The 19,422-nt window shown below is 44.0% G+C and overlaps 1 protein-coding gene across 2 annotated transcripts in view; it reads left to right on the forward strand.

Annotated features, from left to right (window-relative positions):
- LOC139477913 (uncharacterized) overlaps positions 1 to 19,422 on the forward strand; it is a 263,405-nt gene that overhangs the window by 176,306 nt on the left and 67,677 nt on the right. For both annotated transcript variants that reach the window (XM_071260356.1, XM_071260357.1), the window contains exon 5: positions 18,923 to 18,946. In XM_071260356.1, coding sequence (XP_071116457.1) covers positions 18,923 to 18,946 — 24 coding nt within the window. The remainder of the gene's footprint in view (positions 1 to 18,922; positions 18,947 to 19,422) is intronic.

Here is a 19,422-nt window from a genome sequence, read left to right on the forward strand (position 1 = left end):
TTAGGAAGTTGTAGGAAGTTGTGACGTTGTAGGAAGGTCTGACGTTGTAGGAAGGTGTGCCGTTGTAGGAAGTTGTAGGAAGTTGTGACGTTGTAGGAAGGTGTAGGAAGGTGTGACGTTGTAGGAAGTTGTGACGTTGTAGGAAGTTGTGACGTTGTAGGAAGTTGTAGGAAGGTGTGACATTGTAGGAAGGTGTAGGAAGGTGTGACGTTGTAGGAAGTTGTGACGTTGTAGGAAGTTGTGACGTTGTAGGAAGTTGTGCCATTTTAGGAAGTTGTAGGAAGTTGTGATGTTGTAGGAAGTTGTGAAGTTATAGGAAACTGGTGAAACACTGGAATCTTTCAGACGATTGCTGGAAGTCTAGTGAAATCTGTCAGACCATTGCTGGAAGACTAGTGGAATCTGTCAGACCATTGCTGGAAGACTAGTGGAATCTGTCATACCATTGCTGGAAGTCTAGTGAAATCTGTCAGACCATTGCTGGAAGTCAAGTGGAATCTGTCAGACCCTTGCTGGAATACTGGTGGAATCTGTCAGACCATTGCTGGAAGTCCAGTGGAATCTGTCAGACCATTGCTGGAAGACTAGTGGAATCTGTCATACCATTGCTGGAAGTCTAGTGAAATCTGTCAGACCATTGCTGGAAGTCAAGTGGAATCTGTCAGACCCTTGCTGGAATACTGGTGGAATCTGTCAGACCATTGCTGGAAGTCTAGTGGAATCTGTCAGACCATTGCTGGAAGACTAGTGGAATCTGTCAGACCATTGCTGGAAGTCTAGTGGAATCTGTCAGACCATTGCTGGAAGTCAAGTGGAATCTGTCAGACCCTTGCTGGAATACTGGTGGAATCTGTCAGACCATTGCTGGAAGTCTAGTGGAATCTGTCAGACCATTGCTGGAAGACTAGTGGAATCTGTCAGACCATTGCTGGAAGACTAGTGGAATCTGTCAGACCATTGCTGGAAGACTAGTGGAATCTGTCAGACCATTGCTGGAAGTCTAGTGGAATCTGTCAGGCCATTGCTTGAAGACTAGTGGAATCTGTCAGACCATTGCTGGAAAACTGATGGAAACTGTTTGTACATTGCTGGAAAACTGGTGGAACTGTCAGTACATTGCTGGAAAGCTGATGGAACTGTCAGTACATTGCTGGAAAACTGATGGAAACTGTCAGAACGTTGCTGGAATACTGGTGGAACTGTCAGTACATTGCTGGAAAACTGATGGAAACTGTCAGAACGTTGCTGGAATACTGGTGGAACTGTCAGTACATTGCTGGAAAACTGATGGAAACTGTCAGAACGTTGCTGCAATCCTGGTGGAACTGTCAGTACATTGCTGGAAAACTGATGGAAACTGTCAATACATTGCTGCAATACTGGTGGAACTGTCAGTACATTGCTGGAATACTGGTGGAAACTGTCAGAACATTGCTGCAATACTGGTTAAAGACAGTTCTGATCCAGTCATCCAACGTGGTGTCTCTGTTGACTGTTGTTACAAGTGAGTCTATATTTGAACTCTTTCCCAAGACATATGCTACAGGATTCAGCACCTATCCATCACTTCAGCCTGAAGCCTGAACTTTGTGTCACTCTCGTCCCCAGCCTCCTCTAACCTGGGAAGACTGTGGAAAGATTCCCCTTGATACAGAGTTGGCGCTTTTCAGACATAATTTCAAGTCAATTTCAAGGCTGGTGCCACAGTTTGATGGATGAGTGATTATTCTTATGTTGACATCCCTGACTTTACATCTTGAGATCAGACAACCAGATGACCTTCACCTTTATAAAGTTAAACTCTAATCAGCCATGGTTTGATATTTTAAGTTAATCATCTTGTCTGAGACAGGAACAGTTGTGAATTAACAATTTCCCACCCAGTGGAGACTTCAAACACTGCTTGTTAATTTTCCTCTTTCATGCAAGAACACTTACATCATTTGATGGATTGTCAGCATGCATTTCTTGTACAGAGGTTTGTGTTTACCAGACGAATCTTCTGGACATTACAAACAATAATGAGACACAAGGGTTTCAATAATTTCAGAACTTCATTCATCAATCTTTACCTTGAGTTGACCTTGAGCGACCTCTCCTGACCCGTGTGTCCTGACACTAATGTAGTTGTCTGAGGTCACAGACACATTCAATAGTTTGAAGTGTTAATTGACTCACAATTGACACCAGTTCAGAATGTTCGGCTGATGGGTTTATTCGGTCTGTGAAAGTGTATCTGGTATGGAGTGTGAAGCTGTGAAGATATTGGAGTGACATCATATCTTGAATCACAATTGGACATTTTGAGGATAACACTGGTAGGATTTCAGCCAAGTTACAGTGTGATGGTATCTCCATATTTACTGGCCAAGTGACTGTGTGATGGTATCTCCATATTTACTGGAAAAGTTACAGTGTGATGGTATCTCCATATTTACTGGAAAAGTTACAGTGTGATGGTATCCCCATATTTACTGGCCAAGTGACTGTGTGATAGTATCCCCATATTTACTGGAAAAGTTACAGTGTGATGGTATCTCCATATTTACTGGAAAAGTTACAGTGTGATGGTATCTCCATATTTACTGGAAAAGTGACTGTGTGATGGTATCTCCATATTTACTGGAAAAGTTACAGTGTGATGGTATCTCCATATTTACTGGAAAAGTAACAGTGTGATGGTATCTCCATATTTACTGGAAAAGTTACAGTGTGATGGTATCTCCATATTTACTGGAAAAGTTACAGTGTGATGGTATCTCCATATTTACTGGAAAAGTTACAGTGTGATGGTATCTCCATATTTACTGGCCAAATGACTGTGTGATGGTATCTCCATATTTACTGGAAAAGTTACAGTGTGATGGTATCTCCATATTTACTGGCCAAATGACAGTGTGGTGGTATCTCCATATTTACTGGAAAAGTTACAGTGTGATGGTATCTCCATATTTACTGGCCAAGTGACTGTGTGATGGTATCTCCATATTTACTGGAAAAGTTACAGTGTGATGGTATCTCCATATTTACTGGAAAAGTAACAGTGTGATGGTATCTCCATATTTACTGGAAAAGTTACAGTGTGATGGTATCTCCATATTTACTGGAAAAGTTACAGTGTGATGGTATCTCCATATTTACTGGAAAAGTTACAGTGTGATGGTATCTCCATATTTACTGGAAAAGTTACAGTGTGATGGTATCTCCATATTTACTGGAAAAGTTACAGTGTGATGGTATCTCCATATTTACTGGAAAAGTTACAGTGTGATGGTATCTCCATATTTACTGGAAAAGTTACAGTGTGATGGTATCTCCATATTTACTGGAAAAGTTACAGTGTGATGGTATCTCCATATTTACTGGAAAAGTTACAGTGTGATGGTATCTTCATATTTACTGGAAAAGTGACTGTGTGATGGTATCTCCATATTTACTGGAAAAGTGACTGTGTGATGGTATCTCCATATTTACTGGAAAAGTTACAGTGTGATGGTATCTCCATATTTACTGGAAAAGTTACAGTGTGATGGTATCTCCATATTTACTGGAAAAGTTACAGTGTGATGGTATCTCCATATTTACTGGAAAAGTTACAGTGTGATGGTATCTCCATATTTACTGGCCAAGTGACTGTGTGATGGTATCTCCATATTTACTGGAAAAGTGACTGTGTGATGGTATCTCCATATTTACTGGAAAAGTTACAGTGTGATGGTATCTCCATATTTACTGGAAAAGTTACAGTGTGATGGTATCTCCATATTTACTGGCCAAGTGACTGTGTGATGGTATCTCCATATTTACTGGAAAAGTGACTGTGTGATGGTATCTCCATATTTACTGGAAAAGTTACAGTGTGATGGTATCTCCATATTTACTGGAAAAGTAACAGTGTGATGGTATCTCCATATTTACTGGAAAAGTTACAGTGTGATGGTATCTCCATATTTACTGGAAAAGTTACAGTGTGATGGTATCTCCATATTTACTGGCCAAATGACAGTGTGGTGGTATCTCCATATTTACTGGAAAAGTTACAGTGTGATGGTATCTCCATATTTACTGGCCAAGTGACTGTGTGATGGTATCTCCATATTTACTGGAAAAGTTACAGTGTGATGGTATCTCCATATTTACTGGAAAAGTAACAGTGTGATGGTATCTCCATATTTACTGGAAAAGTTACAGTGTGATGGTATCTCCATATTTACTGGAAAAGTTACAGTGTGATGGTATCTCCATATTTACTGGCCAAATGACAGTGTGGCGGTATCTCCATATTTACTGGAAAAGTTACAGTGTGATGGTATCTCCATATTTACTGGAAAAGTTACAGTGTGATGGTATCTCCATATTTACTGGAAAAGTTACAGTGTGATGGTATCTCCATATTTACTGGCCAAATGACAGTGTGATGGTATCTCCATGTATGTGGAGTGTCTTGGTGCAGTTCCCGTCGTTGTAGCAGTTCCCGTCGCTGTCGCAGTTCCCGTCGCTGTCGTAGTTCTCGTCGCTGTAGGGGGAAACAAAGGTTTATTCTGATGACATATTGACATAACTGCAGATTATCAACTGATGTGACGTGATGAAGCACTGGCCCATGTGTTCAGTGGAAACAGGAAGAGTGTTTTTGTAGAACTTGGTCGGGTTATTCTAAGCCTTTAAGTGTTTTTGCTGAACATTGCAAGCCATTCAATCTCAGTCCCAATCATTTCTTTCCAATAGGCCAGCATTAACAATTCTAAGCACTGGTTAGTTCTTCATTGCTTGTGTGATTAGGACCATGTTTTTTGTCCACTTTTAGGGAATCATTTCTTACTCTGTCTTAATACTGCCGGTGCAAGCCATCATTACTCATTTAGAAGGGCCCCACTTGCCTGCACAAATTAATGGACTCTAGCATTTCGTGACTGTTGATCCAATCTCTCTCAAATTGGCAGAGAAACAAATCAGGAATGATAAAATTGAATTTCTACAACTTTTCGGTTCATTTGGTGTCCTTTTGAGATGGAAGATGAAATGCACAATCAGCTTCCTTGGCAGAGAAGTTGTCAGGGCGAGATGTAGCATGTGGACAAGATGGAGCTCACAGTTGGCGGAGACAGTGATCTCCAATCCCAATCCACGATTTGATTATGTCCGAACTCTTGTATCGTGACAATGGCTGACAATGACCTTGACACAAGACTAAGTGGCTGCAGTGTCAATAATTAATGTAATATTTTGTCTCATCATTCAAATGTGTTGAAGAAGTATATGATGACTGCATCTGTCGCCATGGGAACTAAAGTCTTTCAATGTGAGAATGTCTGATAAGGCATATGTTTTATTGACCTTCTACCTTTGATGTATCCTGCTGACTGTAGACGAGACTTGAGCCAGGTCTCCTAGTAAAACTCCAACTAGCTGAATGTCCCCAGCAGGTTTGTGGTATTGAGTCTCCCCAGACTGTGGAACAACTTTGTTTTACATCTGTACATTCAGTCGGAATCCAACCTTTCAACTGGGAGACGCTGGCCATGGACTCTCGTAGGAGGCAAGCAAACTCTACATGACAGTTTAATGAATCCCTCAAGACGATCTATTTTCATCAGTGCAATCAGGCTTAAATCAAAGATGGCGGCTGTGTGTTTATGCTGAGACAAAAGTATTGGATAGGTGCCTTGAAGAGCCCCCGGGGCCCCGGCGCTCTGCTGATTGTAGGAGGGGGGCCTATTAATCTCACAAACAGGGAATATACCCTCACAATACCGCACGATCACAGAGTCTTGATCGGTGGGCTGTCGCACGACTAATTGTGATCCCTGAACAATAGTATGCTGGTTAGGCACTTACTTCTTTAAGGACTTTAATTGTGTTGATTTGGTGAAACTGACTCTCAAGCAATCTTTCCATTTCTCAAGAAAGGTGACCATCCCAGAGAGACAGCCTGGAACAGTACGGTCCCTTTTTCTCAATGCCACAACCTTGAAGAGAACAGTTCTCATTTCTCAATGACAACATGCCTGATATGATACATTTCTTAAGGACAGCACTGAAGGGTACATTTCCCACAAGGAAAGACACACATGAGATATGAATCGATTCAGTGCAAGCATGTCCATGTCCCCTGTACAGATCCAAGCCATGATGCTACTGCTTCCATACTGACATTCCACCGGGGGGGGGGGGGGGAGAGCTTCTGTCCTCTACTGAAGGAGGAGTGGAGTTATAATGATCACATTGACTGGGAGGGGGGGGGGAGAGCTTCTGTCCCCTACTGAAGGAGGTGTGGAGTTATAATGATCACATTGACTGGGAGGGGGAGGGGGGAGAGCTTCTGTACCCTACTGAAGGAGGTGTGGAGTTATAATGATCAAGTTGACTGGGAGGGGGGGGTGGGAGCTTCTGTCCCCTACTGAAGGAGGTGTGGCGTTATAATGATCACGTTGACTGGGAGGGGGGAGGGGGGGAGAGCTTCTGTCCCCTACTGAAGGAGGTGTGGAGTTATAATGATCACGTTGACTGGGAGGGGGGAGGGGGGTGGGAGCTTCTGTCCCCTACTGAAGGAGGTGTGGAGTTATAATGATCACGTTGACTGGGAGGGGGGAGGGGGGGAGAGCTTCTGTCCCCTACTGAAGGAGGTGTGGAGTTATAATGATCACGTTGACTGGGAGGGGGGAGGGGGGTGGGAGCTTCTGTCCCCTACTGAAGGAGGTGTGGAGTTATAACGATCACGTTGACTGGGAGGGGGGAGGGGGGGAGAGCTTCTGTCCCCTACTGAAGGAGGTGTGGAGTTATAATGATCACGTTGACTGGGAGGGGGGAGGGGGGGAGAGCTTCTGTCCCCTACTGAAGGAGGTGTGGAGTTATAACGATCACGTTGACTGGGAGGGGGGAGCGGGGGTGAGCTTCTGTCCCCTACTGAAGGAGGTGTGGAGTTATAATGATCACGTTGACTGGGAGGGGGTAGGGGGGGAGAGCTTCTGTCCCCTACTGAAGGAGGTGTGGAGTTAAAATGATCACGTTGACTGGGAGGGGGGAGGGGGGGAGAGCTTCTGTCCCTTACTGAAGGAGGTGTGGAGTTATAATGATACGTTGACTGGGGGGGGGGGGGGGGGGGGGAGCTTCTGTCCCCTACTGAAGGAGATGTGGAGTTATAATGATCATGTTGACTGGGAGGGGGGAGGGGGGGGAGAGCTTCTGTCCCCTACTGAAGGAGGTGTGGAGTTATAATGATCACGTTGACTGGGAGGGGGGAGGGGGGGAGAGCTTCTGTCCCCTACTGAAGGAGGTGTGGAGTTATAACGATCACGTTGACTGGGAGGGGGGAGGGGGGGAGAGCTTCTGTCCCCTACTGAAGGAGGTGTGGAGTTATAATGATCAAGTTGACTGGGAGGGGGGGTGGGAGCTTCTGTCCCCTACTGAAGGAGGTGTGGAGTTATAATGATCACGTTGACTGGGAGGGGGGAGGGGGGGAGAGCTTCTGTCCCCTACTGAAGGAGGTGTGGAGTTATAATGATCACGTTGACTGGGAGGGGGGAGGGGGGGTGGGAGCTTCTGTCCCCTACTGAAGGAGGTGTGGAGTTATAATGATCACGTTGACTGGGAGGGGGGAGGGGGGGAGAGCTTCTGTCCCCTACTGAAGGAGGTGTGGAGTTATAATGATCACGTTGACTGGGAGGGGGGAGGGGGGTGGGAGCTTCTGTCCCCTACTGAAGGAGGTGTGGAGTTATAACGATCACGTTGACTGGGAGGGGGGAGGGGGGGAGAGCTTCTGTCCCCTACTGAAGGAGGTGTGGCGTTATAATGATCACGTTGACTGGGAGGGGGGAGGGGGGGAGAGCTTCTGTCCCCTACTGAAGGAGGTGTGGAGTTATAACGATCACGTTGACTGGGAGGGGGGAGCGGGGTGAGCTTCTGTCCCCTACTGAAGGAGGTGTGGAGTTATAATGATCACGTTGACTGGGAGGGGGTAGGGGGGGAGAGCTTCTGTCCCCTACTGAAGGAGGTGTGGAGTTAAAATGATCACGTTGACTGGGAGGGGGGAGGGGGGGAGAGCTTCTGTCCCTTACTGAAGGAGGTGTGGAGTTATAATGATACGTTGACTGGGGGGGGGGGGGGGGGGGAGCTTCTGTCCCCTACTGAAGGAGATGTGGAGTTATAATGATCATGTTGACTGGGAGGGGGGAGGGGGGGAGAGCTTCTGTCCCCTACTGAAGGAGGTGTGGAGTTATAATGATCACGTTGACTGGGAGGGGGGAGGGGGGGAGAGCTTCTGTCCCCTACTGAAGGAGGTGTGGAGTTATAACGATCACGTTGACTGGGAGGGGGGAGGGGGGGAGAGCTTCTGTCCCCTACTGAAGGAGGTGTGGAGTTATAATGATCACGTTGACTGGGAGGGGGGAGGGGGGGAGAGCTTCTGTCCCCTACTGAAGGAGGTGTGGAGTTATAATGATCACGTTGACTGGGAGGGGGGAGGGGGGGAGAGCTTCTGTCCCCTACTGAAGGAGGTGTGGCGTTATAATGATCACGTTGGCTGAGAGGGGAGAACCCCGGGGCATCAACTCTCTCTCCTCAGCATACTTATAAAACGGGCCCCATTTCAACTTCGCTTGATCTGAAAAAAGATTGGTGTACTTTTTGCTGTTCCAATTATAGCATATACAATTTCCTGTTTGATCCATTACTGGTTTGTGGGGGGACGATGAGGGGGATGCATGTGGGTGCTGGAGATTGATGCACTCCAAGTATTGTAGTCTACTACTTGCAGGATATCCGCCAGGATTGTGTGTCTTGGAGACATCTTTAACATGCACCCGTCATCTGCCGCCAGGAGACGCTGCGTATCTGCCCTTGGGATGTGGAGCACTGGGAGTTAGTTTGTCATGTTCTCCACTTTGACCTTTTCAAGACAACTTCAAGAAAAAAAACATTATTTCTTCATGTTGTTCACGAAATACATAACATAAAAAAATAGGAGACATGGGATGGTTAGTCTTGTCGTTGTCAACCTGAGTTTGACATCAAGTGACACTGTTGGATAAACACCTCTCTCCAGGAACATGACTTATACAGAACACTGGGGGATAAACACCTCTCTCCAGCAACATGACTTACACAGAACACTGGGGGATAAACAACTCTCTCCAGCAACATGACTTATACAGAACACTGGGGGATAAACACCTCACTCCAGGAACATGACTTACACAGAACACTGGGGGATAAACACCTCTCTCCAGCAACATGACTTATACAGAACACTGGGGGATAAACACCTCTCTCCAGGAACATGACTTATACAGAACACTGTTAGATAAACACCTCTCTCCAGGAACATGACTTACACAGAACACTGTTAGATAAACACCTCTCTCCAGCAACATGTCTTACACAGAACACTGGGGCATAAAATGCAGAAACCAGTCAGAAAATCCCACATCCCGTGTACAATCCATCTAACTGCAATCAAGAATGAACTTGAAATATACCAACAGTTTTTTTAAGCATGTTGAATAAACCACATATATGTTAGTAAAAAATAAAACTGCTGCAAATTTTACATTTTCAATCCAGAAGAAAATATACTCATGTACAAATATTTGCTATGTTCTGTTATAGATCCTTACTCTGTAAGATTAAGATTCCTTGCTTGACAACAGTGTAAGGATCTATCCCGAACAATCGCTATTACAGCATAATAATGAAGTTATCCATAGACTGTTGTCTACTTTGTCATCCGTCAATGTCTTAGAAATGCCTGTCAAACAATACAGCTGTTTGACAATACAAATGTTGGACTTTCCTACTTCATGCTGCTACATGTAAAACTGCAGAAAACAACTTTCTGTCATACAAAAAATGCTTTTATGTCCAAAAAACGTGGCAACGTATTGTATCTTCATTGGAGCTGGAACATTCATCAGGCAGCAAGTGATTCTTCAAGAACAAGAGAGATGTTCGGCTTCCATGCCCACAGCACCATCGATCTGAAAAACTTGCAGTGTTCATCATGAAACAACTGCTTCACTTCTTGACCCTTGCCCAATCGCTCTTCGTGGTGATCTGTCTGCCTGAACTAGCTCAATGCATGGGAATGTGTGGCCCACCTGGGAACAGGAAACATTTGGCAAACACATCACAGACTTTACATGTGGCTACATACGCAACATGCTTCCCTATTACCTAAAAATAACAGCTAGTTAACGAAATACAGGCGTAATTTACCTGGCAGAACTGGAAATATGACAGCGGAGTCATGCTTGATCTATGTACTGAAAATAGTCTTTATGTCTGCACAAATATTGATAGCGAAACGGAGAAGAATTTTTCAACCCCATATTGCGAAGTCCATTGAAATGTTGTTGGGCCAACTGTGTCGTGACCTTGACTTTGACTGTCGATTGGCAACTTGCAGGACAGGATATGTTGACCTTGAACACCAGGTGTCCTCACTGTCGATATGCAATGTCTTCTCAGATTGATCAGACTCATGATTTGTTTGTTTGTTGTTTAACGCCAAACACAGGAATATTCCAGCTATATGATGGCGGTCTGTAAATAATCGAGTCGGGACCAGACCATCCAGTGATTGATATCACGAGCATCGATCCACGCAATTGGGATTCAATGACATGCATCAACAAAGTCAGCGAGCCTGACCGCCCATCCTGTTGGGAGGAGAGCTGTCATGGCTCTGCTCACCAGCAGCCCTAGAAGATCCAGGCTAGAATAGGTCTTCAGCAACCCATGAAGGCGACTATGCTTGTCATAGGAGGCGACTAACGGGATCGGGTGGTCAGTCTCACTGACTTGGTTGATGCATGTCATTGTATCCCAATTGCATAGACAGATGCTCACTGGAATGTCTGGTCCAGACTCAATTACTTACAGATAGTAAGCAATAGCTGGAATATTGTCGAGTGCGGTGTTAAACAACAAACATACAAACATATCTCATTACCAGCTATCATATTGGTCACTGTGCATCTCCAAATTGTCAATATTTTATAGGGTAGAATCTGACATCCCTCGTGTTTGTAACTGGATGGCCAATATTTACTGCCCGTGTAAACAACCTCCTGCCTGTTGGGGGATGATGGTTGTGGCTCTATTTGTCATGATTTTATTGCCCTTAGCACAGAAATGTGAGGAGTTTATTTGCCCAATGGCATCTCTGTCTTCATTAAACCACGGCTCATCTCGTTGCTGGGAATCAATGGTGCTGCCAGCAAGTGGACGCTGGTCAGGAGTAAGTGACTGGTCTGACAACCACCCATCCGGTTTGGATTCATCATTAAACATCATAAAATCCCCATTGGATGCAACCTCATAACTCCCAGCAACTGTGACCGTCGTCTTTTAATTAGCAGCAATCATCAAGTCATTTAGGTGCACACTACCACACAGGACATTTTAGGCATGTCCTCATGTGTGGGCTGGCTGTGGGGACACAGACCTCTTACAGTGATTGTTGTGTGGGTCGGCCTGTATGACAGTCAGTGAGTGCTGTGTGGGTCGGCCTGTATGACAGTCAGTGAGTGCTGTGTGGGTCGGCCTGTATGACAGTCAGTGATTGTTGTGAAGGTCGACCTGTATGACAGTCAGTGAGTGCTGTGTGGGTCGGCCTGTATGACAGTCAGTGAGTGCTGTGTGGGTCGGCCTGTATGACAGTCAGTGAGTGCTGTGTGGGTCGGCCTGTATGACAGTCAGTGAGTGCTGTGTGGGTCGGCCTGTATGACAGTCAGTGAGTGCTGTGTGGGTCGGCCTGTATGACAGTCAGTGATTGTTGTGAGGGTCGGCCTGTATGACAGTCAGTGAGTGCTGTGTGGGTCGGCCTGTATGACAGTCAGTGAGTGCTGTGTGGGTCGGCCTGTATGACAGTCAGTGAGTGCTGTGTGGGTCGGCCTTTATGACAGTCACTAATGGTCTGTATGACAATATGTACATGTACAATGTGTATGTTCTTGAAGCAGATTCACACAACAGAACTATTAGAGGGTGTTGGGAGTCATGCGCTGAGTGCTTCCACTGAGTGCTTCCACTGAAATGTTAAGTGAAGCTCTGGTTTGAAGCAGGCCTTAATCTCACCTGGCCTCTGTCTGTTCCGATGTTGTGGTGGATGACATCAAACTGTTTCAATGATATCAGTATCCAGCATGTCTGTCGGCCTGCTTCAGATGGTGGGGAGATGATGCTAATCTAATTGCGGCTGTCATAGGAAGATGAAGGGAGGAACAGGACAGTATGCTTTGATGCCAGCTCACTGCTTGCTCATCCTGGAGCATGTAGTTAGCAGCCCAGATCAGTGAGAGGAGGGACACCCACTTCAAGCCTATGTCTATTGCCGGGCTGCAATCAAGGGCTTGTGACACCATCAGGCCGGGCGTAACATCAAGCAGACAGCAGTGTGAAGCTCGCTGCTTCTACCAGGCAACAAGTTAATGACATTTAAACATCCATGTACCACCTCCTGGTGATTGTGGACAGCCGACAGCAACAAGCAACCTGTCCCCACATCTGGTAGTCAGTTCTCACATCTGGTACTCAGTTCTCACATCTGATAGTCCTCACATCTGGTAGTCAGTTCTCACATCTGGTAGTCCTCACATCTGATACTCAGTTCTCACATCTGATAGTTCTCACATCTGATACTCAGATCTCACATCTGGTAGTCAGTTCTCACATCTGGTACTCAGTTCTCACATCTGGTACTCAGTTCTCACATCTGATAGTTCTCACATCTGATACTCAGATCTCACATCTGGTAGTCAGTTCTCACATCTGGTACTCAGTTCTCACATCTGGTACTCAGTTCTCACATCTGATAGTTCTCACATCTGATACTCAGATCTCACATCTGGTAGTCAGTTCTCACATCTGATACTCAGATCTCACATCTGGTACTCAGTTCTCACATCTGGTACTCAGTTCTCACATCTGGTACTCAGTTCTCACATCTGATAGTTCTCACATCTGATACTCAGATCTCACATCTGGTAGTCAGTTCTCACATCTGGTACTCAGTTCTCACATCTGGTACTCAGTTCTCACATCTGATAGTCCTCACATCTGGTAGTCAGTTCTCACATCTGGTAGTCAGTTCTCACATCTGGTACTCAGTTCTCACATCTGGTAGTCAGTTCTCACATCTGATAGTCCTCACATTTGGTACTCAGTTCTCACATCTGATAGTCCTCACATTTGGTACTCAGTTCTCACATCTGATAGTCCTCACATCTGGTAGTCAGTTCTCACATCTGGTAGTCAGTTCTCACATCTGGTACTCAGTTCTCACATCTGGTAGTCAGTTCTCACATCTGATAGTCCTCACATTTGGTACTCAGTTCTCACATCTGATAGTCCTCACATTTGGTACTCAGTTCTCACATCTGATAGTCCTCACATCTGGTAGTCAGTTCTCACATCTGGTAGTCAGTTCTCACATCTGGTACTCAGTTCTCACATCTGGTACTCAGTTCTCACATCTGGTAGTCAGTTCTCACATCTGGTAGTCAGTTCTCACATCTGATAGTCCTCACATTTGGTACTCAGTTCTCACATCTGATAGTCCTCACATCTGGTAGTCAGTTCTCACATCTGGTAGTCAGTTCTCACATCTGATACTCAGTTCTCACATCTGGTAGTCAGTTCTCACAGCTGATAGTTCTCACATCTGATAGTCAGTTCTCACATCTGGTAGTCAGTTCTCACATCTGGTAGTCAGTTCTCACATCTGGTACTCAGTTCTCACATCTGATAGTCAGTTCTAACATTTGATAGTTCTCACATCTGATAGTGGTTAAAGCGTTCGCTCGTCACACCGAAGTCCCGGGTTCGATCCCCGACATGGGTACAATGTGTGAAGCCCATTTCTGGTGTCCCTCGCCGTGATATTGCTGGAATATTGCTAAAAGCGGCGTTAAACCAAACTCACTCACTCACATCTGATACTCAGTTCTCACATCTGATAGTTCTCACATCTGGTACTCAGTTCTCACATCTGATAGTTCTCACCTCTGATAGTCAGTTATCACATCTGACAGTTCTCACACCTGATAGTTTTCACATTTGATAGTTCCCAACTCTGATAGTCAGTTCTCACATCTGGTAGTCAGTTCTCACATCTGATAGTTATCACATCTGATAGTCAGTTCTCACACCTGTGGGTCAGTTCTCACACATGATAGTTCTCACATCTGACAGTTCTCACATCTGATAGTTCTCACATCTGATAGTTCTCACATCTGACAGTTCTCACATCTGATAGTTATCACCTCTGATAGTTATCACATCTGATAGTCAGTTCTCACATCTGGTAGTCAGTTCTCACATCAGATAGTTCTCACATCTCAAAGTCAGTTCTCACATCTGGTAGTCAGTTCTCACATCTGATAGTTCTCACATCTGGTAGTCAGTTCTCACATCTGGTAGTCAGTTCTCACATCTGGTACTCAGTTCTCACATCTGGTAGTCAGTTCTCACATCTGGTAGTCAGTTCTCACATCTGGTACTCAGTTCTCACATCTGATAGTTATCACATCTGATAGTTCTCACATCTGTGAGTCAGTCTTCAAATCTGGTAGTCAGTTCTCACATCAGATAGTTCTCACATCTGATAGTTCTCACATCTGATAGTCAGTTTTCACATCTGGTAGTCATTTCTCACATCTGGTAGTCAGTCTTCAAATCTGGTAGTCAGTTCTCACATCAGATAGTTCTCACATCTGATAGTTCTCACATCTTATAGTTCTCACATCTGATAGTTCTCACATCTGGTAGTCAGTTCTCACATCTGATAGTCAGTTCTCACACCTGTGGGTCAGTTCTCATACATGATAGTTCTCACATTTGATAGTTCTCACATCTGGTAGTAACTTTTCACATCAGATAGTCAGTTCTCACATCTGATAGTCAGTTCTCACATCTGATAGTCAGTTCTCACATCTGAAAGTTCTCACATATGGTAGTCAGTTCTCACATCTGATAGTTCTCACATCTGATAGTTCTCACATCTGGAAGTCACTTCTCACATCAGATAGTCAGTTATCACATTTGATAGTCAGTTCTCATATCTGATAGCACTGAGGAAGATAACACTGTTTTATCATCTTATGTACTGAGGAAGATAGCACTATGTTTTCATCTAACATACTGAGGAAGATAGCACTGTTTTATCATCAAATGTACTGAGGAAGATAGCACTGTTTTATCATCTAACATACTGAGGAAGATAGCACTTTTTTATCATCTAACATACTGAGGAAGATAGCACTGTTTTATCATCTAACATACTGAGGAAGATAGCACTGTTTTATCATCCAATGTACTGAGGAAGATAGCACTGTTTTATCATCTAACATACTGAGGAAGATAGCACTGTTTTATCATCTAACATACTGAGGAAGATAGCACTGTTTTATCATCTAATGTACTGAGGAAGATAGCACTGTTTTATCATCTAACATACTGAGGAAGATAGCACTGTTTTATCATCCAATGTACTGAGGATGATAGCACTGTTTTATCATCTAACGTACTGAGGAAGATAGCACTGTTTTATCATCTAACATACTGAGGAAGATAGCACTGTTTTATCATCTAACATACTGAGGAAGATAGCACTGTTTTATCATCCAATGTACTGAGGACGATAGCACTGTTTTATCATCTAACATACTGAGGAAGATAGCACTTTTTTATCATTCAATGTAATGAGGAAGATAGCACTGTTTTATCATCCGATGTACTGAGGAAGATAGCACTGTTTTATCATCTAACATACTGAGGAAGATAGCACTGTTTTATCATCTAACATACTGAGGAAGATAGCACTGTTTTATCATCTAACATACTGAGGAAGATAGCACTGTTTTATCATCTAACATACTGAGGAAGATAGCACTGTTTATCATCTAACATACTGAGGAAGATAGCACTGTTTTATCATCTAACATACTGAGGAAGATAGCACTGTTTTATCATCTAACATACTGAGGAAGATAGCACTGTTTTATCATCTAACATACTGAGGAAGATAGCACTGTTTTATCATCTAACATACTGAGGAAGATAGCACTGTTTTATCATCTAACATACTAAGGTAGATAGCACTGTTTTATCATCTAACATACTGAGGAAGATAGCACTGTTTTATCATCTAACATACTGAGGAAGATAGCACTGTTTTATCATCTAACATACTGAGGAAGATAGCACTGTTTTATCATCTAACATACTGAGGAAGATAGCACTGTTTTATCATCTAACATACTGAGGAAGATAGCACTGTTTTATCATCTAACATACTGAGGAAGATAGCACTGTTTTATCACCCAGTGAAGAGATGGAGCCTGCAGGTCACATGACCACGATCTCTTTGCTTGTAGTGATCAGGTGGCGCTGACCGGTGCCATTATGCTGGGATCACTCATTTACTCTTTGTTTGATGGGAGACGAATAAAAAGTTTCAAGTTCAAAGTGGGGTGGTAAAAAAGTCAGCTACACATCACATGATAATAATGGCTTCCTACAATGTAAAGATCTTTTTATTCAAAGAACAAGTTGATGGTTTTCTCATTGATACAGAAAAACCTTGAACCACTCTCTTCCTGCTACCTCTGTTACTGTATAGCCTGTTCAGTGGTCAGTGGTTGCAGTTGGCCATAGTCTGTTCAAGATAAGGGTCATATTGATGCAGTACGGCGTAGTCTGTCCAAGATAAGGGTCATATTGATGCAGTATAGCGTAGTCTGTTCAAGATAAGGGTCATATTGATGCAGTACAGCGTAGTCTGTTCAGGAGAAGGGTCATATTGATGCAGTACGGCGTAGTCTGTCCAAGAGAAGGGTCATATTGATGCAGTACAGCGTAGTCTGTTCAAGATAAGGGTCATATTGATGCAGTATGGCGTAGTCTGTCCAAGAGAAGGGTCATATTGATGCAGTATGGCGTTGTCTGTTCAAGATAAGGGTCATATTGATGCAGTATGGCGTAGTCTGTCAAAGAGAAGGGTCATATTGATGCAGTATGGCGTTGTCTGTTCAAGATAAGGGTCATATTGATGCAGTATGGCGTAGTCTGTCAAAGAGAAGGGTCATATTGATGCAGTATGGCATTGTCTGTTCAAGATAAGGGTCATACTGATGCAGTACAGCGTAGTCTGTCCAAGAGAAGGGTCATGTTGATGCAGTATGGCGTAGTCTGTTCATGATTAGGGTCATATTGATGCAGTACGGTGTAGCCTGTCCAAGAGATGGGTCATATTGATGCAGTACGGCGTAGTCTGTTCATGATTAGGGTCATATTGATGCAGTACGGCGTAGTCTGTTCATGATTAGGGTCATATTGATGCAGGACAGCGTAGTCTGTTCAAGATAAGGGTCATATTGATGCAGTACAGCGTAGTCTGTTCAAGATAAGGGTCATATTGATGCAGTACAGCGTAGTCTGTTCAAGGTAAGGGTGATATTGATGCAGTACGGTGTAGCCTGTCCAAGAGAAGGGTCATATTGATGCAGTACGGTGTAGCCTGTCCAAGAGAAGGGTCATATTGATGCAGTACGGCGTAGTCTGTCCAAGAGAAGGGTCATATTGATGCAGTACGGTGTAGCCTGTCCAAGAGAAGGGTCATATTGATGCAGTACGGCGTAGTCTGTTCAAGATAAGGGTCATATTGATGCAGAACGGTGTAGCCTGTCCAAGAGAAGGGTCATATTGATGCACTACGGTGTAGCCTGTCCAAGAGAAGGGTCATATTGATGCAGTACGGCGTAGTCTGTTCATGATTAGGGTCATATTAATGCAGTACAGCGTAGTCTGTTCAAGATAAGGGTCATATTGATGCAGTACAGCGTAGTCTGTTCAAGGTAAGGGTCATATTGATGCAGTACGGTGAAGCCTGTCCAAGAGAAGGGTCATATTGATGCAGTACAGCGTAGTCTGTCCAAGAGAAGGGTCATATTGATGCAGTACAGCGTAGTCTGTTCAAGATAAGGGTCATATTGATGCAGTACAGCATAGTCTGTTCAAGATAAGGGTCATATTGATGCAGTACAGCGTAGTCTGTTCAAGAGAAGGGTCATATTGATGCAGTACGGTGTAGCCTGTCCAAGAGAAGGGTCATATTGATGCAGTACGGCGTAGTCTGTCCAAGAGAAGGGTCATATTGATGCAGTACGGTGTAGCCTGTCCAAGAGAAGGGTCATATTGATGCAGTACGGCGTAGTCTGTCCAAGAGAAGGGTCATATTGATGCAGTACGGTGTAGCCTGTCCAAGAGAAGGGTCATATTGATGCAGTAGTGGAATGTATACTCACTACAGCCTCTCTTAACTGTATTTCATATTAATTAAAAAATGAGTTTAAGACGGTTGTTTCATTGAAATTCAATAACAGGCTTTGAAGGGGCTGTACGAGTAATTTCTACTGAAGTCTTGTGGGCTCGGGACTGGAGGACTCATAAATGTCCCCTGCTGGCCAATTTCCTTCTTGCTTCAAACGCTCCACCTTCCGGGAGAATGGCGCTGTCTCTTTTCCATTCCATCATGGCTGACAAAAAATGAAATCTGAGTTTTCCTGCAAACAAATAGTGTCTGATAATTGACAGTTATTGCAGTGAATAAAGCTGGGCAAATGGCCACTCTGGACATCAAAGATAGCACAACATCCAATATGCCTGCATGTTGCTGTGCTGATGAAGAATCACATCCATTAGTGCAGCGGGATTACAGCTCGCTGGGTCAGGGCACCCCAAGGGGGGCATAGGGGCGGGGTGGGTTAGGGGGCATTGCAGGACACAGAGCAGTTGACAGGCCACGTGTTCACGCATCTGTCACCGTTTGAGTTGTATACATCTGATTGAATTGTTTGTTTCGCTCATAATGAAGATGAAATGATTTTTTGCAAAAATATTAATAAAGTTGTTTTGTGTGTTGCAGGGTGCTGGTGACAAAGCTTGTTTGGTGAGTACTTCTGCCAATCATTAAATCTCTCTCATGTAGAATGTACATCGCTTGGGCCGATTACTGTTTACACACACAAGTATTGAACTCAGCTTAACCCTTTCAGTGCCAGTCACAGTATTCTTAACACTTTGCAAGTTGATTTACAACAAATACACTCGAATGTAAAACCAGGATGTCTCACTGCAAGATGGCCCTGCAGAATATTTTACCAGTTTATTTATTCAAATCATGTGGAAACATATTGATATATTGTTACTTATATCACCTGCAGGTGTAGTGTAGTGATATATTGTTACTTATATTTCCTGCTGGTATAGTGATATATTGTTACTTATATTTCCTGCAGCTCTGGCGATATATTGTTACTTATATTTCCTGCAGGTGTCGTGCCTGTATTGTGTCTGTGTAGAGGTGTATTGTTACTTATATCTCCTGCAGATGTAAGATATATTGTCACTTATGTCTCCTGCAGG

This window comes from Haliotis cracherodii, unplaced genomic scaffold (assembly GCF_022045235.1).
Source record: "Haliotis cracherodii isolate W230 unplaced genomic scaffold, xgHalCrac1.p SCAF_37, whole genome shotgun sequence".
Lineage (NCBI taxonomy): Eukaryota > Metazoa > Mollusca > Gastropoda > Lepetellida > Haliotidae > Haliotis > Haliotis cracherodii.